We start from the raw sequence: 24,647 nt of genomic DNA, 5'->3' as shown, positions 1-24,647 counted from the left end.
GTGAGGAAGATAATAATACGAGATAAAGGGGGGGGGAGGTGGAAACCGGATTAGAGTCTTGTCAAAACTCATGATTTGAGATTTTTCTTGGAGTGTTTTGAAAAGAGGAACGACTTATATGAGATGACATATTTTCATAAGATCACTTTACTGTATTGGAAACAGACAAGAGTTGAACCTGAGAGACCAATTAAGAGCCTACTGCAAGAAGTAGATGATTATTTCTTTTGCTTATCATCTTTTTTATTAAGTCGCTCCATGCCCAGCATGGAGCCCAATGCAGGGCTTGAACTCACAACTCTGAATCAAGACCTGAGCTGATATCAAGAGTCAGATGCTTAACCAACTGAGCCACCCAGGTGCCCCTCTTTTGCTTATATTATATTAGCTAAAACCTTATTATGTTACTTGATTTAAATAGAGAATGAAATTAAATTTTAATTAGATGTGGGGGGTCATCTACTAATCTGTTAATTTCTTTGGTAGATTTTATCTATCTATCTGAGAGAGAGAGAGTGAGAGAGAGCACAAGAGTGGCAGACAGAGGGAGAGGGAGAAGCAGGCTCCCCACTGAGCAGGGAGCCCAATGTGGGACTCGATCCCAGGACCCCAGGATCATGAACTGAGCTAAAGGTAGACGTTTAACTGACTGAGCCACCCAGGCATCCCTCACTGATAGACTTCCTGATGATAAACAACTCTTGCATTTCTGGGACAAATTCTACTTAACGTGTAAAGTTGTTTAACCATACTTCTAGATTCAATATACTATTGTTTCATTTAGAATTTTCGCATTTGTAGTTCTCCTTTGTGTTGTCCTTGTCAAGTACCAGGATTATGCCAGCCTCAGAAAACAAGTGGCAAGTTTTCTGAGGTATGTACTTAGCATGCTTTCCACTTCTACCTCCCTTGATAACAAACACTGTGCTCCTTCTCAGCCATGGTTTCCAATTTCATTTACCCAGGAGCAAGCCAGGGCAAATGGAGTCCTTACCAGGGATTTCCCCATTTTAGACCTGGAAGAGAAATGTCCTCTAGGGTCATAGTGCAGGAAGAATGTGTATTTGGGGCTGTATGGATCGAGGCAACTATTCTGACAGAAGAGTTTTGGTTCCAGTTCTTGAGGTCCTAGTTTCTGCACCTCTTCCCGTAGGAAGTCTACCTCTCTATTATTCCTTCCAGTCACATAAGGCAATATATTCTTTTTACATAAAACCTTTGAGTTGGGTTTCTGCCATTTGCAACAGAAAGCATTCTTCTTAATACAAAATAAATCCCAGTAAACATTTAGGGATGAAACATACTAATATCTATAATTTACTTTAAAAAGCATTACAGGGGCGCCTGGGTGGCACAGCAGTTAAGCGTCTGCCTTCGGCTCAGGGCGTGATCCTGGCGTTACGGGATCGAGCCCCACATCAGGCTCCTCCGCTATGAGCCTGCTTCTTCCTCTCCCACTCCCCCTGCTTGTGTTCCCTCTCTCGCTGGCTGTCTCTATCTCTGTCAAATAAATAAATTAAATCTTTAAAAAAAAAAAAAAGCATTACAATATAGGATGGATTGGTGGATAGAGGAATGGATATATAAGGCAAATATAGCAGATATATTAAAAGTGTAGAATCTAGGTATGGATTCACATGAACACCACTTAAAAATTCTTTCAACTTTTCTGTACTTATAGACATTTTCATAATAAAATTCTGGGGGAAAAATCAACTGTAAGAGTAATATAAACAAGCCTTATCAGCATTAATTTGGACTTCAGGTACTCATTAAAAGGAGCTACTGTAGGACTACTAGGGTTTAAGAAATTTGGCCCCTAGTTGAAGTGGCAATTATTCACTCTCCTTGCAAAACTAGAGACTTGGTCAGGGGGTGTCAGGCTGCTCAGTCAGGGGAGCACGTGACTCTTGATCTCAGGGTTGTGAGTTCAAGCCCCACATTGGGTGTAGAGACTTGAAAATAAGGTCTTAAAAATAAAAAGACAACCCCCCTCCTCCCACAAAACCTAGAGACTTGGAAGAAAGGCAAAAAGGCAGGATGCGTAGCAAGGCAATAAATGTCATTTCCCACCAATATCTTTGCTGGAGCAACAACTTAAAATAGAAAAAGCAATGCCAACGTTAAAACATGGTTAACCACTGACCGTAAGTGACTCAAACTGAAAGGACACATACATACACATACATGATGTGAATGAGAAATGCATTGGCATCATTAAATATTTGATGATTTTAATTTTCTCCCAGCACTTTCATGTAGCTCACAAGACCCATTAGTAATCCTAAGGAATATAACTTTCATTCTACATTGTTACCTGCCTGTGGGAGAGACAGTTACCTAATCCATATCCATTCTCCCCTTCCTTTTCACTCACAGTACCCCAATTTTATATGGGGCAGCAATGGCCCATTTCCTCTGCTGCTAGAGCTGGCCAGTGAGACATGCAGATGCCATCATGTGGAAGCTTCTGGAGAAACTCTCTGAAGGGAAAGAACAGACTTAACTGGGAGAACTGCCCCTTCTCTTTCCCCTTGCCTGACAGACATAGCTGGAGTTCTTCCATCCACTTTGTGACCATTAAGCCATGGAATCCACTTGCCAAGAACACCAAAATACACAGAAGAGGACTGGTTCCTTCCCTGATGACTTTATACCAGGACTAGCCTGCTCTCCTTAGACAGACATCTTTTGCAAGAAAAAATAAACCCTTAAGTTAAGTCATTATTGTTAGGCATTTTTACCAGCTGCCAAATGTAGCTCCTAACCAATAGGCCACCTTATCTAAAATGGGTAAAACTGGTGCCCAACTGCAATTCAAGTCTACACATATTGCATGGACTGGGGTTTACAAGACACTCCACAAACTAAACAAATGGCAAATGTTATCTGGAAGTCTGTTCACGATATTCTGGTGTAACAACATCTTATTTTCCATTATCTTCCTTTTCTCTGGCTTTCTTTGGGCATTTCTTCACACAATCTGCTCTTTGTAAAGTCAGTTTCACAAGTCTTCATTCAGAAAGCATCCACGATTACTTTCCCTCACTGCTTTGACTATTAAATACATGACAAATATAAACGCAATGTGGGATCCCTGATTGGATCTTAGAGTAGAAAAAAGACGTTAGTAGGAAAACTAGGGAAATTCAAATAAGTAGTCCTAAGTACTAAAAGCCAAGTAAACAAAAGTTTACTTAGTAAATTGAAGCACTATACCAGTATTAATTTCTTAGTTTTGATTAATGCACGTGGTTATATGTAAGATGTTAGCATTAGAGTAAGCCGGATGAAGGCTATATAGGAACATTCTGTACCATATTTGCAACTCATCTATAAATCTAAAATCATTTATTTCAAAATAAGAAGTTGAAAATGAAAAGCATACCAAATGAGCTGACTTTTCTCCAAACCGGGGCTCAAAATCACAGATAAAAATTTTAAACACCCACATTGCAAACCCTTTATCTAAACTTTCAGGGCAAAACAATTTAAGCTGTGTAACTGCAGGGCATCTGTATCTCATTCACTCCCTTCTTTAAAAATCAGAATATCACAGAAAAGCCCAAGAGCTATGAAACATTTTCAAGATACTGTATACTATTAATGCCACCATATTCACTAAATAAGAGTCCTCAGTACACAGTCATCCCAGACACAAAAGGCAGATACTCAGACCTCTACTTTTGGGCCAGAAATAACCAAAAGAGCCTAACTAAGCAAACAAACCCTCTCTGCTTCTATAGGCACCATACCAAGCCTCCCTGGCCAGCATCTAAGCAAGTACACTGGAGGTAAAGCTTTGCATTTTCAGATATACAATGTTTTGCATTCTGAGTTTTCTTAAGGTAGGGATCATCTGTACAACAGCAATTTTTATTTCTATACATTTGTAAACCCAAAACAGTACCATGGGTATTGGCCACTGGCCAATAAATATCACCTGAAGAGATAACTTGCCTCTGTGAGGCTTTACTGAAGTGCTCTCTGTAGAACATCACTGTCATGAACCACTTTTCACCCTCTAGCTCACATGTGATTCTTCATTCTCTGAACACTTACGAAATTTAACATAGCCCACAGCTTCAACTGTAATTACTCTCTATTCATTCAATAAATAATTAGTGCAAACAATATTTCATAATAGCTTACAACAGCAGTTCATTTTTAGTGAATGTTGTCTATGTGCCAGACACTGATCTAAGTACTAGGGCAAGCAATGTGGGAAATGGCAATAAAAAACGGTCCCAGGCCTTTGGTAATTTCCAGGGGTAACAAAGAAAGTCCTTCCTTATGAGTCCCTTAACAAGGAAGAAATTCCATCTGTACATAGTACAGAGGATCTCCAGCACAGAAACCCCTTAATCAGATTGTTTGCTAGAGCACATCCTCCGGTGGCTTCTTAATAATGGGAGCACGTAAGGTCAAACTTTGAGACTCTGCATGTGTGAAATGTCTTTATCCATCCCTCATATATGCTTGACAGTATATGGCTGGATACTAACTGGGAAGGAATCCATTTTCCTTCAGAAGGCACTGCTTCTCCATTATCTTCTAGTTTCCAATCTTGCAGCATTCCTATGATTCCTGACCCTATCTATGTGATTCGTAGATATTCTTTTGACTTTATAGCACTCAAAAATTTCACAATGTTCTACCTTGGCATGGATATTTTTAAATCAGTTGTGCTGGACTATTAGAGAGTCCTTTTGATCTGGAAACTCAAGTCCTCCGGGTTTGAGAAAATCAATCAATCAATTAATTAATTTATTTAACTTCTTGCTTTATTTTGGCTGATTTCTTCATGCCATCAAACAATAACCACTTGCTAGCCCTTGTTGTTACATATACCTACAAACTTCTGAGTCATTCAGTTCTCCACATTCCCTAAAGATTTTTAGCTTCTTGATCACTATCTCTTTTGCTATTACTACTCCCAACTTCATTCATGATAATTTCAGTAAGCACTAAGACAGGTAATCCTCCCACTATCCTTCTCTCTCAGTTCCTTTACTCCTGTCTTCCAACGATGTCCTCTGTCCTACTTGAGCCACACCCTTCCACTGTGTCCACATCCAAACAGCCCAACATAGCTGAAGGAAAAGCATACAACCATGCTAACTGGGTCTCACCTTAAATTTATGACAACAAACAGCAAATGGGCACTTGTAGCTGCGTGGCAATACTAAAACATTTCCTTATTCAACTCATTTTTCCCAACTCTCCTGGATGGATTTTACACCTTCTTCTCAAACTTCGAATACCTTCTCTACTCCTCATTTTTAGCTAAAGATCTGCCTTCTTATTTAACTGCAAATACAGAAGTAAACAGAAGAGAATTTTCACTTTCTCCTACCACCAAGCTACCAACACACCAGCATTTGGGTCTATATACTCACCACAGATGAACTGTCCATGCACCTATACAGCCTGAGGCCAATATATCCATTTATGTCCTAGATCCCATTCCCTCTTACCTGCTCAAGGACTTCACCCCTGCAATTGTCCTTCTTTTAATGATCAATTTTCCTCTCTGCACTCCATCATTCCCATCAACTTCAAATGTTTTAAGGAGGCTATAATGTTTGTCCACATAAAAACAAAAAGAACTCTAACACTTCTACCCTTCCAACCAGAGCCCTATTTCTCTGCTTTCTCTGATAGCCATATTATCCTTCCCTCTCTCATGGCCACAGCCTTACCGCTCTGCTCTCCAATCCTTGAAATAACATTATTATGACTATCTATACTCACTGTCTTCAATTCTTCTCCTCCCATTTTCTCTTGAACCCACTGCACCAAACCTGTTCTTGTCAAGGTCACCAATGACCTTTATGTTACCAAATCTAATACTCTATTCTTAGTCCTCAACAGCCCATCAATGGTACTTATTATTTGGCTTTCCAAGACTGTCTGGATTCTTCTCCCATCTCAGAGGCACGAAGCCACTTTCCATCAGAATTCGGAAAACACTGCTACACTATCTTTCCTAGACGGGATATCCCAGGACTTGGATGTTGGTCTTCTCTATCTACATTTGCTCCCAGGATCTCTATCCCATCTCACAGATTTAAATAAAAATGTGGAAGTCTTCAGTGTAGTACTTCCAGTCCCAGCCTTTCTCCTGAACTCCAGATTAATATATCCAAACTGCCTATACAATCTCTCCATTTGGATATTAGGCAACTCAAGATGATTAAGGCCAAACCTGAACTCTATTTTCTCCACAAACCTGCTCTAATTCCGGTGTTCCCAGTATCAGTAAATGGCAATTTCATTCTTCCAACACCTGAGCTCAAAACCGACTATGCCTTCTTACATTATTGTTCCTTCAGCCCTATTTCTTCCTCAGTACTTATTTCTCAACACTCTGTATTATGATTTGTACTGTTTTTGTCTCTTTCCATTTATAAAGGAGCTCTTTGAGGGCAGTGGCCTATCTTATTTGTCTCACAACACCTAGCCCAGTGTATGTTGGATTATTTGTATAAAGAGGAGTAAAATTTAAACTGATAAATAAGTCCTGAGCAGGATCAGGTCCCTCTGCAGAAAGAGATTCTGAAGTAGGAAAGCATACTTCAGCTATATCCACTGGTTCCTTAGTACAAGTCAAGATAGTTAACTTGGTAATAACTCGAAAATCTCAGTGGCTTGAAACAATGAAAGTTTACTACTTGCTCTACATGTCAAACATAAGTCACCTGGAAGTTTGCTCTGAGTCCCAGACTGGTGGACTAGCCACCACCTGGAGCACCAAGAGTCGCCACAGTAGAGGGGAAGAGAGTGGCAAATTATACACCAGAAGCTTTTACCATGAAGGAATACACATCATTCCTGAACACACTGACTGACCAAAAGCAACTCATAAAGCCATACCCAACTTCAAGGGGGCAGGCAAGTATAATTGTACCACATGCCCAGGAGGCAGAAACCAAAAATAGCTGATGGGCAGCACTGATGACTACCACATCCTGAAAAAGCAGCTTCTAGTTCTAAGCAACAGCATTTTAACTCCTGATCTCTATTCCCCATCTGTGAAAATGAACTCCATTGCTAGGATGGAACCACACACTTGAAAGTACTATCTATGGGTCTTTAGGAATGTAACTTCACCAGTTAGGCCTGCCTCTTTCATCACTCAGGAGTCAGAGTGCTGCAAAGAATCCAAATATGGGTGACAGGAAAGTGCTGAGCCCATACCTGCCATTCAATGTCAAAAGTCAAGGAAAGGCTTGAATGGGTAAGAAAAGCATGTTCAGTTATGTAGAAATAGGGTAAAGGAGGAGAACTTTGACTCAATTTCTTTTACCAAAGGTAAAACAGGCCTTGGGGCTCCTTGCACTACCCCTTGTCTGAAGACCAACAAGTTTCATTCAAACCACTTGTTTTAAGATTCAGAGTTTATGATTAATAAAGTTAGCCAACATTAATCTAACAAAGAAACACTATTTTTAAAAAACGCTGTGAACTGCCATGTTCCTAGAAACACAGAAAGCAGTAGTTATTTTAGAGATGGATTTCACTGGGAAGCTTTTTTCTCCTAAAAGTTTCAAAGACTCAAGATTCCTAAGCTCAAAATGATCTGGGATGAACCCCAAGTCTATATAGAGCTTAGATTTAATGGATGGCTGCTCCAAATTCTAAAGTATCCTGTGCAGGGGGGCCTGGCTAGTTCAGTCGGTAGAGCACGCAATTCTTGATCTCAGGGTTGTGAGTTCAAGCCTCATGTTGGGCATGGAGCCTACTTAAAAAAAAAGAAAAGAAAAAAGAAGTATCCTGTGCAGTTTCTATTCTGTACAAAGTTCAAGTACTTTCTAACAGTGAAAGTGGCTGCCAGAAATGTTAGGACAGATTGGATATGGTTACCATAAGCAGCTAAACACTTGGAACACAAGGAATTCCTCTGAAGAGCAGAGCAGGAATTCAAACAAAGTCACCTGCCAAATCAGAAACAAATTAGGACTCCCAAATGCAACCATGGGTATCTAACTCTACCTCTCCCAACCTTTATTCATTCAACAAACGGAGGTGGGGAAAGGAATGCCAGGAAGTAACAGAGGGACAGGATTTTAAGATTTAGTTCTTGCTCTCCATGAATTTGTTCTTGTTAAAACAAAATAAAAACAAACAAACAAAAAAAGACTGGCGAGCAAAAAGTTAAAAATACAATGCCCTAAGTAGCATAATAAGGATACAAGAAGAACCATTTTAACGTATAAGTTAACAACCTCCTTTCAAGGAAACAACATATTCGCTTTGCTAAGTTACTAAAATAGAGAAAAAGCAAAACAAAAAACCCCTCTTCTGGTTTAATGACAGTTTAGCAGATCCCAAAGCCCATTTCTCTCTCTCAACGATCTCCTTCATTCCAACCTCCACACTCTGCTGGCGGCCTCCTAACAGCTCCATCGCAAACAATGCCCAGACTATCAAGGTCAGCCCCAAAGGCACTGGGAGCAGAAATCGGAAACTGGTCTTCCTACAACGAAAGGGGGCGGGACCTTCCCCATTATCACCCTCCCCATCCCGAAGCACCCAGGGGCTCCGTCTCTAGCCTCAGGGGCTTAGGGTCCGCCAATTCCTCAGGGGCTTGGGGTCCGCCAATTTCGGGGGTTCTGGGCCTCTTTTTCCTATTCATCCAGTTAGTTTTCTCCAGCGCCTCCCCCCAACCTGGGCTCCCTATTGTGGAATGAGGGAGCGTCGCGATGCAGGCTCGGCATGGGGAGGTGGGGGAAGGCGCAATAGGAAAGATGCTGTCAGCGTGTATATATGTAGGGGGCGGGAGGGGGGGCACTCTTTAGGGATGCTGCTGTCAAGGGGAAAGGCTCTAGAGGAGACCTACTGTAGGGTAGATTATAGGTAAGCCGTTTCTGCGAAATCCATTCGGGGTTTCTACCTAAGGGAGCTACTGTGGGGGTGGGGGTCTCCACAGATATCCGCTTCTGGGGGAAATAGTCTAAGAGAAAGGCAAGTGAGTTACGCACAGAGAAGCCACTGCAGAGGTTCTCCACAGAACCCTTCCTGGGAGAAACCTACAGGGACGGGGATGTCATAGTAGGGGGTCTCCACGGAGGAGCCGTCTACAGGGTAGCCATTGTGGGAGCCGCTACACAGGGCGCAGTTCCTGGGGAAACGTCCCTCAGGCAGCCGTTTAGGGAAAACCGTCTGCAAGGAAGCCATGTCGGACCACGCCCTGCAGCGGGAGGCGTCGCCGGACCCCAACAGCCCGCAACCCCCGGCCCGGCCGCCCCTCTGTGTCCTCGGCCCCGAGTACCTGACGGAGGGCGACCCGCGGCCGGGGCCGCCGGGGGACCGCGCGCGGGGCAGCCCCAGCCGGTGCGGGGGGTACACGTCCATGGCGGCGGGCCGCGGCGGAGGAGGACGCTGCCGCTGCGAGGGTCGCTCAGGCCCGCCTGAGAGCTCCAGGCCCGCTGCGGCCGGGCGGGGCAGCGGGGCGTGCCGGGTGGGCGGGGGGCGCGGCGCGCGGGGGCACGTCGGGGGCGGGGGCGGAGCCGGACGCGCGCAAGGATCGCGGATGGGGGCGTCGAGACCCGTTGGGGTGGGGGTGGGCGCACCGCCGCAGGACCGCGCCCTCCCTAAGCTGCGAGGCAGCCCGGCCGGACGTTGGGAGCACGGGTCCCCAGGATGAGGGCTTCCGCGCTGCGACTCTTCCCTGTCCTTAGGCCCCGCATCATGGAGTGGGGCTCACTGCTGCGCCCCCAGCCACGCACGCGGACGCGCCTGGGGGCGGGGCCTTCGTCCGCCCCGCCCCGGCCCGCCGGCTTCGGCCTCCAGCAAGGCTTCCGCTGCGGCAGCCTGGTCCTGGGGCAACGCCGGGACCTGAGCACCTCCCACATTCCCTGCTCGCTTCCCTAAATCTCCCAGGCGGGTGCCTCGCTGCTCTTTCTTAACCCACTGCTAATCAACTGCGCACCCTCCCTTCAAACATCCGGCCGATTCCTAGCAGCCCTCAGGTTAGCGGTGCGCTCACACTCACGGGCGTCAGGGACCCATGGGTTCCCAGAGGATCCCTGCCCTCTACCGTTCAGATCCTGGCTGGACCTGTTTCAGACTCCAGGGTCTTGTATAAGAAACCTAATCCCACCGAGACTCCGTCTTTTCGTGTGTAAAACGGGAGAAATACTTAATTGTTAGGGTTATCAGGTGTTTCGCTTACGCAGGACGTGTTTTGATTTTTGTCTTGTGTCCCGTACTGACTTTGTCAGGATGCCTTACATGCCCTGTACTCATCTTTTTGCAATCAATTACAAAAATTTTAGAGTTATTTTTCCCCCGAGGTAATCTGAGCTTAAATCACTTAAATGACAATGCTAGTTGAAATATCCTACCTCCGCAACTAAAAAGATCTGGATAATCCCTGTTATTCCTCCAGCAGGTTTAGCTGAGGGACCAAGAGAAAGGACTAGAAATTAAAAGCACTTATTATTCACATTCAAAAAAGGACTTTTCTTGGCTCAGGTTTCAAGACGTGGACAAGTAACCACCATTATTTAGGGAGAATTTCGCATCAAAACACAAGCTCTGAAAATCAGCCAATCAGCGACAGCTTCACTCCAGTGGCTCTGCTTCTGAAAATCCGCCAGTCAACAACGGCTTCACTCCGGTAACTATTGCTTCTGAAAGTTAGTAAATCAATGACAGCCCCAAGCTTCTGAAAGTCAGCCAATCATTGACAGCTCCACGCTTTTAGACAGCAGCCAATCAGCAAGTGCCTGGCTCCGATGACCGGGCTTTAGAAGTTAGTCGGGTCGTCAGCTGCCTTGGTGACCACCCTAACAGAGCTGGAAGTCGGTCGATGGGGAGCTGTGTTCTTCCGTTTCTGAAATACCTCCAATCCCCCAACGCAAGGCTTCCCAAAACATTACATAAGATCAGCTCTGGCTTTGTTGAGGGAGACTGCGGACTCTGCATTACAAGCACAGCTCTCCTTTGGAGGCAGAGAAGTTCATCTTTTTTCTGCATGAGATATTGAGTTCAATTTTTTTTTTTTTTTGTCCTAAGTTTGAAATCCTTTTAAGATTCAACTCCCAGCTACCGTTAGTTATGAGTTTGGACTTGTGACAACTCAGTTTCAGCTGTGAGATTTATAAATACAACCTTTTCAAGTCTTGCGACGGTTGCTATTATCTTTTAATTTACTTTTTTTTTTTTAAGATTTTATTTTTAACTGATCTTTACACCCAACGTGGGTCCGAACCCACAACCCGGAGATCAAGCGTCTCACGCCAGACAATTGGGTGCCCCGCAATTTTTTTTTTCAGTTCTATGGGTATGTTCACGAAATTGTACAGTCACCACAACCAAGTTTAGAACATTTTCATCACCCCAACAAGGAAACCTACACCGTTTATAAAAGCAGCCGTTCCCCCATTTCTCTCCAATGGTCCCAGCCTTAGGCAACCATTGATCTTTCTCTCTCTGTATGGATTTGCCCATTCTCAACATTTCCTATAAGCTGAATCATACGGTATATCCTTTGTGACTGACTTATTTCATTTATCAAAAAGTTTGCAAGGTTCATTTATGTGGTAGCACGTAGAAGAATTTCATTTTTATGGTCAAATAACCTATTGCGTGATAAATCACATCTTTCTTATCCACTTATCAGTACATTTGGGTTTTTTCCACATTTTTACTATTTTTAGCTAATGTTGCTATCAACATTAGTATACAAGTTCTAGTGTGGCCATATGTTTTCAGTTCTCTTGGGTATATAACATAGGCATGAAATTACTGGGTCATATGGTAACTCTTTAACCTTTTGAGGATCTTAGAAACTATTTTTCAAAGCAGCTGCACCGTTTACATTCTCACCAGCAATATATGTGAGTTCCAATTTATTTAAATCCTCACCAATACTTATTATCCATCTTTTTGATTGATTATAGCCATCCTAGTGGGTGTGAAGTGGTATCTCATTGTGGTTTGGGTCTGCATTTCCCCGATAGCTAATGACATTGGGCATCTTTTCATGTATTTATTAGCCATTTGTACATCTTTTTGGAGAAATGTCTGTTCAGATCTGTTGCCCTTTTTTTTTTCAAAGATTTTATTTACTTATTTATTTGAGAGAGAGAGAGAGAACACGAGGGGGGTGCAGAGGCAGAGGGAGAAGCAGACTCCCCACTGAGCAGGGAGCCCCATGCGGGGCTAGATCCCAGGACCCTGGTGCCCCAGCCACCCAGGTGCCCCTCTTTTGCCCATTTTTTATCGTGTTATTTTCCTTTTTATTAAGTTGTAATAGTTCCTTATATATTCTAGATACAAGTCCCTTAAGAGCTATATGATTTGCAAAAATTTTCTCCCATTCTGTGTATTGTCTTTTCACATTCCCGATAGTGTCCTTCGAAGCACATAATTTTTAATTTTGATGATATCCAATTTATATATTTCTCTTTCTTTTCTTTTCTTTTCTTTTTTTCTTTTTCTTTTTCTTTTTCTTTTTCTTTTTCTTTTTCTTTTTCTTTTTCTTTCAGTATGCTCCATGCCCAATGTGGAGCCCAATGCAGGGCCTGAACTCACGACTCTGAGATCAAGACCTGAGCCTGAGGAGCACCTGGGTGGCTCAATCAGTTAAGCATCTGCCTTTGGCTCAGGTCATGATCCCAGGGTCCTGGGATGGAGTCTCGCATCAGGCTCCCTGTTCGGCCGTGTGTCTGCTTCTTCCTCTGCCTCTCCCCTCTGCTCATGTGCTCTTTCTCTCTCTCTCAAAAATAAATAAATGAATAAATAAATAAAATCTTAAAATAAATAAAATCTTAGGGGTGCCTGGGTGGTGCAGTCAGTTGAGTGTCCAACTATTGGTTTTGGCTTAGGTTGTGACCTTGGGGTCATGGGATTGAGCCCCATGTAGGGCTCTGTACTCAGCTTGGAGTCTGCTTGAGAGTCTCTCTTTCCCCTCCCTGCTCCTCCCACTTGTGTGCATGCTCTCTCTCTCTCTCATAAATAAATCTTTAAAATAAAATCAAATAAAATCCTAAGAAAAAGAAAATAGTGTAAAGTCAGATATAAACTAGTATATACTAACAGCTAAGCCTAAAAGATGTGATTTCTTTAACTTGTATCAAAGAAAGTGATCCAACAATTTTTTAAAGTTTTTATTTAAATTCCAGTTAGTTAACATACAGTGTAATATTAGTTTCAGGTGTCCAATACAGTAATCCAACACTTCCATATAACCATTTTTGATTAAGAGAAATTCAGATGAATATGATAAAATAATCATAGCAGGAATTATAATGGCTTCCCATACTGTATATTGGCATCAGTCTTTCAACTCAAATGACTATTTGAATGTCCTGCCACCAGAAATATTTTCTAATTCCAAAATCGTAAGCTCGATTTCAAATGCCAGGACAAAATCTACTGCAAGAGTTGAAAATGTAATAACTCCTTTTACTGTTGCCGGTGATTATCAAAGCTCTAAATGCTTCATCTTAACACAGCATCCTCCCGAAAATAAGTAATGACAATGCAGGACAATTTTCCCTTTTGTGCAAGACTCTTCTTGTGAAAAGCCTCGCTTGTAAGGCTCTTTTGAGTAAAATCCCTTCCAGATGAGACTTTAGGCACAAGAGCAGATTTTTGAAGACTCTCTTACTGAGGTAGGAGTTAACGAGGAAAACCGTACTGCTTGCGGTGGAGATTACACAAATAGAAATGTTGGTAGATGTTTCCATGAAGTGCAGACGTTTATTCAAAGTTGAAAGCCAGGCATGAATGATTCTATGGAAGTTGTTGGCTGTCCTGCTCGCATTGTGCATGAGGCTGCTCACTTAGCAGCTCGTGTTCTTCCGTTATTTTGAGGTAATTGTCATGAAATTGTTCTCTTCCGCCAGCATTTATGCAGTTTGAACTAAGCAATTAAGGGATTTTTGTGATTTTGCTGGTACTGAATGTTCTTCATCTCTTCTGCTCTCTTTAATAAATGGAGTTGAGAGAATCCTCGGTTTGTTTGAAGCACTGGGATCTTAACTTTCATTCTTTTTTAAAAGCCCCCAAAATTCTTATTGACTTTAGAAATAATCCATTAAAGGAAACCAATTTATTTCTTTTTCATAGTTTACAATATCTCCTTAGCAATAGAATTACGCAAACTGAAAGAAAAGTGTTACTGCCGCACCCTGTTGCTTAAGGGAACTGTTGAATATATTAAAGGAATGACTGATGAAGGAAAATTTATCCCTTTAAGTCTCAAGGCTGTGCTTAAAAGGGACATTACTTATGAAAAGGAAGAGAAATTCTGACTTGAAGTGGATAATTCTTACAGCACTTGTCACGACCGCCTTTTGAAATGGATTTCATCTCATGAGGAATTTGATTCTTTTATAGGGATATTGCTAAATACTCATATCTGACAGCATGGGAACAAGTGGAATCATCATGTGTAGTATTGAAGAATAAAGGGATAAAAATTAATGACAATGTTCTCTTTTGTCAGTGGATAATGTTTTCAAAAGTTATTGACTGGGGCGCCTGGGTGGTGCAGTCAGTTAAGTGTTCAACTCCTGGTTTCGGCTCAGGTCATGATCTCAGGGTTGTGAGACTGAGTCCTGCATCTGGCTCCATGCTCAGCACCAAGTTGTGAGACTGAGCCCTGCATCTGGCTCCATGCTCAGCACCACTCTCTCCCTCTGCACCCCCCCTTCGAAGTAAATAAATAAAAAATAAATCTTAAAAAAAAAAGTTAATGACTAAGAGATGCAATGTAACACTGAAGAATGGAAAAGCAAGTCATGCCATGAAAGATGGTGCCTGCTTCAAACAAACCAGATTTGAAGAGCAGTTTTCAAGGTTGTTAACTTTATCCTAGTACATGTTTAGTATACTGGCTCCTAATGCTAATGTTGAACGTGCTTTCTCATTAATGAATGGTCAGTAGACAAAAGAACTAAAGAAGTTATATGTGACCATTGTAGAAGCTATGATACAAGGAAAATGAATATAGATTGTATCTGCAAGGAGTTTCATAAGCAAATTCCACAAAACAAAGAACTATTAAAAAGAACCAAAAGGTCAGAAAAATACAATTAAAGAAGTATATAACTTAGTTACTCACAATTTATTTCCTTTAAATAATAGGTACCTTTTAGTATATATCCCATGCAATAGTTTTCTTTTATATCAATGTACATAGGCATAAACAATTAGCTATAATTCAAATTTAACAGGGCCCCCTGTTTTTTGTTTTTTAAGATTTTATTTATTTATTCGACAGACACAGCCAGCGAGAGAGGGAACACAAGCAGGGGGAGTGGGAGAGGAAGAAGCAGGCTCATAGCGGAGGAGCCTGATGTGGGGCTCGATCCCATAACGCCGGAATCACGCCCTGAGCTGAAGGCAGACGCTTAACCGCTGTGCCACCCAGGCGCCCCAACGGCCTCCTGTTTTTTTATTGCTAAATCTGGCAACCCTTCTCATGGATGATCTGAGGTACTGTATGTAATCCACTTAATGAGGGTCTTTTGAAAGGTTTATCCCCAATAACCTTTTTTTATGGAGGCACAATTTCCTCAGAATAAAATGGGTAATAAAATGTACAGTTCAGTGAGTTTTGACGAATATCTACAGCTGTAAGAATCACTGCTTCCCAGTCAGGATACCGAACATTTCCATGACCATAGAAAGTTCCCTGGGGCCCCTTTGCAGTCAAATTCCCCACCCTGGCCCCAAACATCCACTGATTAGATCCTAATAGCCATAGATTAGTTTTGTCTTCTTTTGAAATTTATATAAAATGGAATCAGCATCATGATTTGAGATTGATCCACCTTGAACATATCAGGAATAACCTTTTTACTGATGAGTGGTATTCCATAGTTTGGATAGAACAATTTATCCATTTACTAGTTGATAGACATTTGAGTTGTTTCCAGTTTGGGGAAATTATGTATAAACTCCTATAAACATTCATGTTAAGTCTTTGTGTGACCATGTTTTAATTTTGCTTGGGTAAATACTTGGGAGTGGAATTGCTGCATCATATGGTACGTGTATATTTATTTATCTTTTTTTCATTTGTCCTAGAGAAAGGGAGAGAGAGAGAGAGCACAGGCAGGGGGAGTGGCAGGCAGAGGGAGAAGCAGGCTCCCCGCTGAGCAGGGAGCCCACTGCAGAACTCGATCCCAGGACCCTATATATATCTTTATAAAAAACTATTGGGATGCCTGCATGGCTTAGGCAGTTAAGCATCTATCTTCAGCTCAGGTCATGATCCCAAGATGCTGGGATCGAGGCCTGCATCAGGCTCCTTGCTCAGTGGGGAGCCTGTTTCTCCCTCTGTCTGCTGCTCCCCCTGTTTGTGCTGTCTTTCTCTGAAAAATAAATAAATAAAATCTTGAAAAAAAAAACCATCAAACAGTTTTCCAAAGTGGTTGTGCCATTTTACATTCCCACCAGCAGTGTATGAGAATTACAGTTGCTCCATATCCTAACACTTAGCAGTGTCCATCTTTAATGTTAGCCATTCTCCTGGGTATGCAGTGGTTCTCACTGCAGTTTTAATTTGCATTTTTCCCTAATAATTAATGATGTTGGGCACCTTTTCATGTTCTTATTTACGAGCTGAATATCTTTAGTTGTGAAGGGCCTTTCAAGTATTTTGCCCACTTTAAAAAATTGGTTTTTTTGTATTTTATTGCTGATTTAAAGGAATTCTGTATGTATTCTGGAAATGTATCATTTCTTGGATATATGCATTGGGAAAGACACTCCCTGGTGGTCTAGTGGTTAGGATGCACTGGGAATGTTTTCTCCCAGTTGGGGGTTGCATTTTCATTTTCTTAAGGGTGTCTTTAATTTTCATGAAGCTCAATCTTTTTTTCATGTATTTAAGAGGTGTAGGTGGCTGGCTGTGGTGTGTGGGAGTATGGGAACAGGGTGAGGTAGGAAGGCCTGGACCAGCTAAGAGACCTTACCTGGATAATGATTCCCCTTCCCCTCAATGCCTCAAATCCTGAAGATGCAAAGTAATAAAAGTTTGAACAGATTAAATTTGGAATTTTTTTTTTTTTAGCAAGGCTATTTCATAACTGCCTATGGTGGTCTGGAAGGCTTCTCAGAAAAAGTGACATTTGTGCAGGGGTCCAGAGGATGAGTGATAATAAAGAGCTATTATTTGAAAACACAGTGTTCTAAGCACCTTTCATGAAAACCTTCATGGTAGTCAACTTCCAAGCTGGCCTCAGCTCCTTTATTCATCACTTTATATAGTCTTCTCCAACACTGAATCATTTCTGGCAATAGAGTATGGCAGAAGTCACATTGTGTGACTTCCAAAGCTTGGTCGTTAAGGATAGATGCACCTGTTCCAGAGAGAGGCAGCTGCCATTCTGTGAGGACACTCAAGAAGCTCTATTAAGGGGTGTCTGGGTGGCTCAGTTGGTTAAGCATCTACCTTCAGCTCAGGTCGTGATCTCAGGGTCCTGGGATCAAACCCCTTGTCAGGCTCCTTGCTCGGCAGGGGAGTCTGTTTCTGCCTCTCCCTCTGCCCCCCTGCTTATGCTCTCTCTCTCTATATATATATCAAATAAATAAATAAAATCTTAAAAACAAGAAGCTATATTAAGAGACCCATGTGGTGAGAAACTGAGGCCTCCTGTCAAAACCCAGCACCAACTTGCCAGTCCTGTGAAGCACATCTTTCAGCCCGTGAAACTTTCAGATGACTACAGCCTCAGCTGACATCCTGACTGCAGCCTCTGAGAGACCCAGTGGTAGGAACAATCTACGAAGCTGCTCCTGAATTACTGACCCACAAAAACTGCTTCAGGTAATAAGTGTTTTTTTCTTGTTGTTGTTACAAGTCACTGCAGCTGGGGGTAATTTGTAATGCCGCAATAGATAACTAATACATCTCACTATAGTTTTAAAAGGTAAGAATTAGGGGTATTTCCCATATACAAATAAGGAGACTGAGCTTCAGAAAGGTTAACTGATTTGCCCAAATAAGTATCAAAACAGGTTTTTCCCTTGACAAATAATTTAAATTTTTTCACAATTTCCATGGAGCAACAATAAAGAAAAACATCACAGCTCAGATAGCAAATCTCAGCTCTCCTTGAACCTGTTTTATTTTTTAAAGATTTTATTTATTTATTTGAGAACGAGAGGGAGAGAGAGAGAGAAAGAGAGAGGGCAAGCACGGGGCAGGGAAGAGGGTTAGAGGGAGAGGGAGAGAGACTCTCAAGCAGACTCCATACTGAGCATGGAGCCCAACGTGGGGCTCCATCTCACAACCCTGAGATCACGACCTGAACCAAAACCAAGAGTCACATGCTCAAACTGAGCCACCCAGGTCCCCAAACCTCTTTTATTTTTCTCCAGTGTTCCATCATCGTCTCTCACAAACCTTAGGCCTGCCCAGCTTCTCCATATCCTGTCAACTGTCAGGGTTCACTAAACAAAGCAAGTCCTGGCTACATTAGAACTGAGTTTTGATTCTACCTCTGTCTTTCCCCATTGCCCATTTCTTAATCACTGCTTTCTACAAGGGTTTTCTAGGAAGAGAATAAGGGAAGGGCATTAGAGGCAGAGAAAACAAGAAATGCAAAGAAGTGAGGGTTTGACAGAAACTGGCTGCTTCTGAAGGAGCAGATGGACAGTCGTTCAATGTGGCTAGAGATAACACTTTCTGGAAAAGGAGGTGGTGGGGTGAGGCAAGAAAGAAACTGGTAGTCAGTGTAGAGAAACCTATACGCCATGCCAACAATTTTGGATTTCTCTGCAGTAAAAGATTTTAGGCGGAGGGGAGAGACATGCTTTTTTTCTGAGTTTTCAAAAGACCCTTTGGTGGTTTAGCAGACGCTGTGGGTGCTCCTTGGCACATACCACTTCCCTGCGTGTTGGCCCACCTTTCCTATCAGCAGGTTGGAAGCCCTCAGTCCATGACTGAAAGGAGTTGTTATATAAATACCTTGACTTCTCACTCCTTAGGAAGGATGACTCGGAGGCACACAGTGTTTCTGAGGTTTCCTCAGTAGGATTGAACTTCAGTTGCCCACAGTGATAACTTGGTTGAGAATGGGCACTTCATTGGCTGCCTTCCTTGCCCGGAATCTCTTCCCACTCTCCAGCTGGGTTTTCCTAGCATTACCTCCCCAAATAGGTACTTGTGCTCAAATTCTTATCTCAGGATTTCCTTCTGAGCAAGGGGAAAAGGAGAACTACAAAATGAAACAGATGGTTTAAGAGGTAACATAACGCACGTCTATTCAAATGCTCGTGAAAATGTTGATTCTTCCCAAATTATTCTATGAGTTAAATGCAATGTCTAACAAAATCCTAGCAGGATATTTTCAATGGAACTTAACTGATCCCCGTGGTCATTAATAGCAAAGTTGGTTATGGAAAAGAACGAGGAGAGGGAACTTGCCCTACCAGATAGTTGGATTTGTTATAAAGCTATTAGTAGTTAAGATTTACTCTGAAGCTATCATAATGGCACAGGGAGGGGCAAACAGATCTAAACATAATGAGACCTCGCTGTATAATAAACAGCGTATGACAAAACATGGGGGAAGTGGTGGGCTATTCAATAAGCAGTGCTGAACAACTGACTACCCATTTGGAAAGAATTAAATCTCTATGTGACATAATATACAAAATAAACTGCAGATAACTTAAATATGAAAAACTGAAACTTCAAATTATTAGAGGATATCTTTATTATTCAGGGAAAGGGAAGGATTTCTTAACAAGACAAAAATCAGAAATCTAAAGAAAAGACAGATATATTTGCTCAAATCAAAATCTAAAACATATGTACAACACATGGTAACCATCTATGCTATAACATGGGTGTAAGCACTATGCTAAGTGAAAGACGCCAGTTGCAAAACATGGCACATTGTAGGATTCCATTTTTTAAAAAGATTTATTTTATTTTTTAAAAATTTTATTTATTTGAGAGAGAGAGAGAGAAAGAACGAGAGAGAAAGCATGAGTGGGAAGAGGGAGAAGCAGACTCCCTGCTGAGCAGGGAGCCCAACGCAGGGCCTGATCCCAGGACCCAGCGACCATGACCCAAGCCTAAGGCAGACTCCCAGCTGACTGATCCACCCAGGTGCCCGAAAAGATTATTTATTTGAGAGAGAAAAAGAAAGAGCATGGCCGGGGAGAGGGGCAGAAGGAGAGAGAGACAAGCAGACTCCCCAGTGAGTGTGGAGCCCCACACAGGGCTGGATCCCAGAACCCCAAGATGATGGCCTGAACTGAAATTGAGGGTCAGACACTTAACTGACTGAGCCACCCAGGTGCCCCTGTATGATTCCTTTTTTATGAAAGATTCAAAGTAAGCAAATCTACAGAGACAGAGGTAGATTAGTAGTTGCCAGGGGCTGGGAGGAGAGGGAGAATGAACAGTGACTGTTAATAAGTACAGGATTTCTTTTAGGAATAATGAACATGCTCTAAAATTAGATTGTGGTGATGGTTGCTCAACTCTGTGACTCTAACTAAAACCCAATGAATTGTACACTTTAAATGGGTGAATTCTATGGTATGTGAATTATTTCTCAATAAGACTTTTTTTAAAAGGCAAGACACACTGGGAGAAGATATTTGCAATGAATATTACTGACAGATTGTATCAAAGAATTCTGTAAAGCAATAAAAATGACAAACCACCCAATATAAAAATGCACAAAGAATTGGCAATTCAAAGATGCAGAAACTCAATAAAAATACATAAGTTTGCTCAATATCATTAGGAATGAGGGAAAAGAAAATTAAAATAATGAGATACCATCATACCCATTAACTTGGAAAAGAATATTTTTGGGGGGGGGAACAATATTTCAAAGCTTGACATTATTTAATGTTGCCAGAATGCGGAAAAATGGAAACTCTCATACACTTTTGGTGGGAGTATAAATTGATATAACCACCTTGGACAGCAATTTAGTAATATCTAGTAAAACAGAAAATGCTTGCATGTATAAGCTAGAAACTCCACTTCTTTTTTTTTTTTTTTTAAGATTTTATTTATTTATTTGACAGAGATAGAGACAGCCAGAGAGAGAGGGAACACAGCAGGGGGAGTGGGAAAGGAAGAAGCAGGCTCACAGCTGAGGAGCCTGATGTGGGGCTTGATCCCATAATGCCGGGATCACTCCCTGAGCCGAAGGCAGACACCCAACCGCTGTGCCACCCAGGCGCCCCTAGCAACTCCACTTCTAAAGAAACTTTTTTTTTGTTTTTTTTTAAAGTTATCTCTACACCCAGCATGGGTCTTGAACCCACAACCCCGAGATCAAGAATCACACGCTCTGCCAACTGAGCCAGCCAGACGCCCCTTAAGAGACTCTACCATATGAGAACACATGAACTAAGTCCAAAGATGCTTATGGCACATTGTTTGTAATAGCAAAATGTGGGACACGTAAATGAATTGTTATGAGGAATTGGTTCATGCAGTTATGGAGGCTAAGAAGTCTCATGATTTGCCGTCTGCAAGCTGGAGACCCAGGAAACTTAGTGGTGTAGTTCCAGTCTGAGGCCTGAGAATCAGGGGTGCCGATGGCATACAATTTTCAGTCTCAGAGCAGAAGACTGATGTCCTAGCTCATTCAGTCAGATGGAGTGAATTCTTCCTCCATCTTTTGTTCTATTCCGGCTCTCAATGGATTGGATGAGGCCCACCCACATTGGGGAGGGCAATTTTCTTTACTTGGCCGAATGATTAAAATGTTAACCTCATCTAGAAACACTCTCACGGACACACCTAGAATTATTATTTAACCAAGTATCTGGGCAACCTGTGACCCAGTCTAGTTGGGACATAAAATTAATGATCACAATGCCACTGAGGTAAATTAAAATAAACCTACCTGAAATGATACTATGTATATTGCAGCAAAGGTATAAAAACATGATCATTGCGGGGTGCCTGGCTGACTCATTCCAAGCAACATACACTCTTGATCACCTGGCCGTGAGTTCAAGCCCTACCTTGGGTACAGAGCCTACTGTAAACAAGTAAGTCCTAATATTCAAACAAACAAACAAAAAAAACATGATAGTTGCTGTTTCTGAGACTGGGGAAGGTAAACGGGTGGCTACATCTTCATCTACAATGCTGTATTTCTTTAAAAGATTCGATTCAAATATGACAAAATATCAACATTTGTCCACTTAGGTGAGTGGTACCCAGGTATTTATTATATAAACATTTGTTTTTATCAAACACTTCACTATGAACATATAAACTCCCCCACAGAAAATGGACAAATGATACAAACAGGCAATTTACAAAGGAAGAAATACAAATGGCTAAAAAGGAAAAAAAAAAAGATTAAAATATGTTCAACCTGACCAGAAATCCAGGAAAGAAAAATTAAAACAACAAGATGGATTTTTGCTTATAAAATTAACTTATCCTAAAAAAATAATAGCCAGTATGGAGAAAGGAACTTTCTGGTACCAATGAATGGAGTGTAAACGGGCACAGTCTTGATGGAGGGCACTTTGGCAAAATATATGTAACAGGTTCTCAAATCCATTTTCAGTCAGATTAGGGTTACACTATGCTATGAATAAATTTTACCCTGTAAAAGTTAAAACTACTGACACAGTAGTTTAACCTGGGTAGAAGACTGTATCTTCTTATATTGAAGGTGTGATGGCTGTGGGTCATGGCAATCTGAGGAGCCAGGGCCCCTTCTAACTTGTGGCTCTGCTGGCCTTCATTTCCCAGGTCACCTCATAGTGCCTAATGGCTGCTCCTGTACCAGCCATCAAATATGCATTCAATCCAGCAGAGTGGAGGGAAGGACAAAGAGGAAGGAGCAAAGGGTGATACCAGCTTTCTCCTCAGGAAGCTTCTGAACGACAGTTTACCTTCATGTGGCGTCCAGAACCTAGTTATACGGCCATGTCTAGTTAGAAGGGAGTCTGAGAAATTTAATTTTTATTCTAGATCAGCAAGATTATCTTGTTCGTTCTTCTTTTTGGTAAAGGAAGGCGAAGAATGGAAAGAAGGAGCAGTATTGTTCTGAGTATGTAAAGAAAACATAGTACTTTTACTTTCATATGGTCTTTCACAAACCGTGTATTAGATGATGTTGGTATCCCTGCCAGATCCCCTCAATCTAGCTAGCACACCTGACACTTAACCGACTAAACCACCCAGGTGGTGAGAATACTGCCTTTTTTTTTTTTTTTTGATTGATTGATTTGACAGAACAGAAGCAGGGGGAGGGGGAGAGGGAGAGGGAGAAGCAGGCTCCCCACTGAGCAGGGAGCCCGATGTGGGCTCCATCCCAGGACCCTGGGATCATGACCTGAGCCGAAGGCAGACGCTTAACGGCTGAGCCACCCAGGGCTATTTTAGAGAGAGAGGGAGAGAGAGAAAGCACATGAGCGAGGGGGCAGAGGGAGAGGGAGAAGGGAGACAGAATCCTAAGCAGACTCTGAGCTGAGTGTGGAGCCCCAACGTGCGGCTTCATCCCACGACCCTGAGATCATGACCTGAGACACTTACGGTGTCACTTAACCAACTGTGCCACCCAGGTGCCCTGAGAAAAGAGGCTCTAAATATGAGACTGTTTGGCTTGGCCTTTTGCAATCCTGTCTTCTGTCATGAGAGGAGCATATCACAGTAAGTGCTGGTGCCAGAACGAGGAGACTTGTGGAACCGACTTGAATTGTACCCATGGCCTGGAGCCAAGTCCAGTTGATCCTAATTGAAGCCAGTAGAGCTGCAACTGAACCTCAAACCTATGGATCAAAGCTTGTTGTTAACAGTCATTGTGTTTTCAGATTGTTTATTGTAGAGTAGAAGAATGACTAAAAGAATCTTTTTAGGGATAAATGTTCAGATTCTTAAGTTTTTACGTCCATTCTGTCCTCAAAGAAGACATCTGGATGACCAAGGGAAGGCAGACTTATCTTCTACCTGCCGACATCCATAGCTGATAAAACCCATTTTCTTTCTCAGTTTGAGCTGGGTCTAGTGACTTAGTGTCTCATTGGCTTTTGCTTGCCCTTTGGACACCTCTGAGTCCCTGTCCTGTCTCCTCTGTCCCTCTCCCCACCGATCAGTCTACCCAACAGCCCTTGCTGCCCCATGACAGACCCCCTGGCTCTTAGCTAGCATTTGCTCCACCCAGAAATAATGGGAATCACAAGAGCCCAATAAAAGCTGTATCCCTGCTTGGCCCCTCCGCACATTGCTCTTCACCAGGTTCAAGCAGGTTCAAGCATCACTCTTCTACACAGCTTCCTCCTAGAACCCCAATGTGGAATGAATGGAGTGATTCCTCCTGCCTTTGGGGCCTCACTGAATTCTCAAACTCTTTCTCCAGGTTGAAGTCTAGAATGAAGAGACTAGGGCCCATGCATTCCACATCCTCTCTCTGTGGCCTCCAACTCCTCTTCCTCTCCATAATACCTTCAGGCCGAGGCCTGGGTTTTGAAAGCATACTATGGAAGAAATGCTCCAATCTGGTAGCTCTTGATATGTCAAATGAAAGCTGCAGGAATTTAGAAAATCACTTCCCTTTTGACGATGCCTTGCTTTGAAGTCTATTGATTTGTAGCAAAACTCCATTGTGAATGTCCAAAGCTGAAAAAAAAAAATCCTCTTTACTTATTTCCTGCAATAAATCAAATCCTCACTACCACCCCAG

At 42.3% G+C, this 24,647-nt stretch overlaps 1 protein-coding gene across 1 annotated transcript in view; it reads right to left on the bottom strand.

The window, feature by feature from the left end:
• The window catches only part of DNAAF9 (dynein axonemal assembly factor 9), a 125,136-nt gene extending 115,736 nt beyond the window's left edge, over positions 1-9,400 (bottom strand). The window contains exon 1 of the mRNA XM_040638055.1: positions 9,275-9,400. Within this exon, the coding sequence (XP_040493989.1) occupies positions 9,275-9,357 (83 nt within the window). The 5' untranslated portion in view covers positions 9,358-9,400. The remainder of the gene's footprint in view (positions 1-9,274) is intronic.
• Between the last annotated feature and the right edge of the window lie 15,247 nt (positions 9,401-24,647).

Source organism: Ursus maritimus, unplaced genomic scaffold (assembly GCF_017311325.1).
Source record: "Ursus maritimus isolate PB19 unplaced genomic scaffold, ASM1731132v1 scaffold_22, whole genome shotgun sequence".
Classification (NCBI taxonomy): domain Eukaryota; kingdom Metazoa; phylum Chordata; class Mammalia; order Carnivora; family Ursidae; genus Ursus; species Ursus maritimus.
The sequence above is the reverse complement of the archived record's forward strand: the minus strand, read 5'-3'. Positions and strand labels throughout refer to the sequence as shown.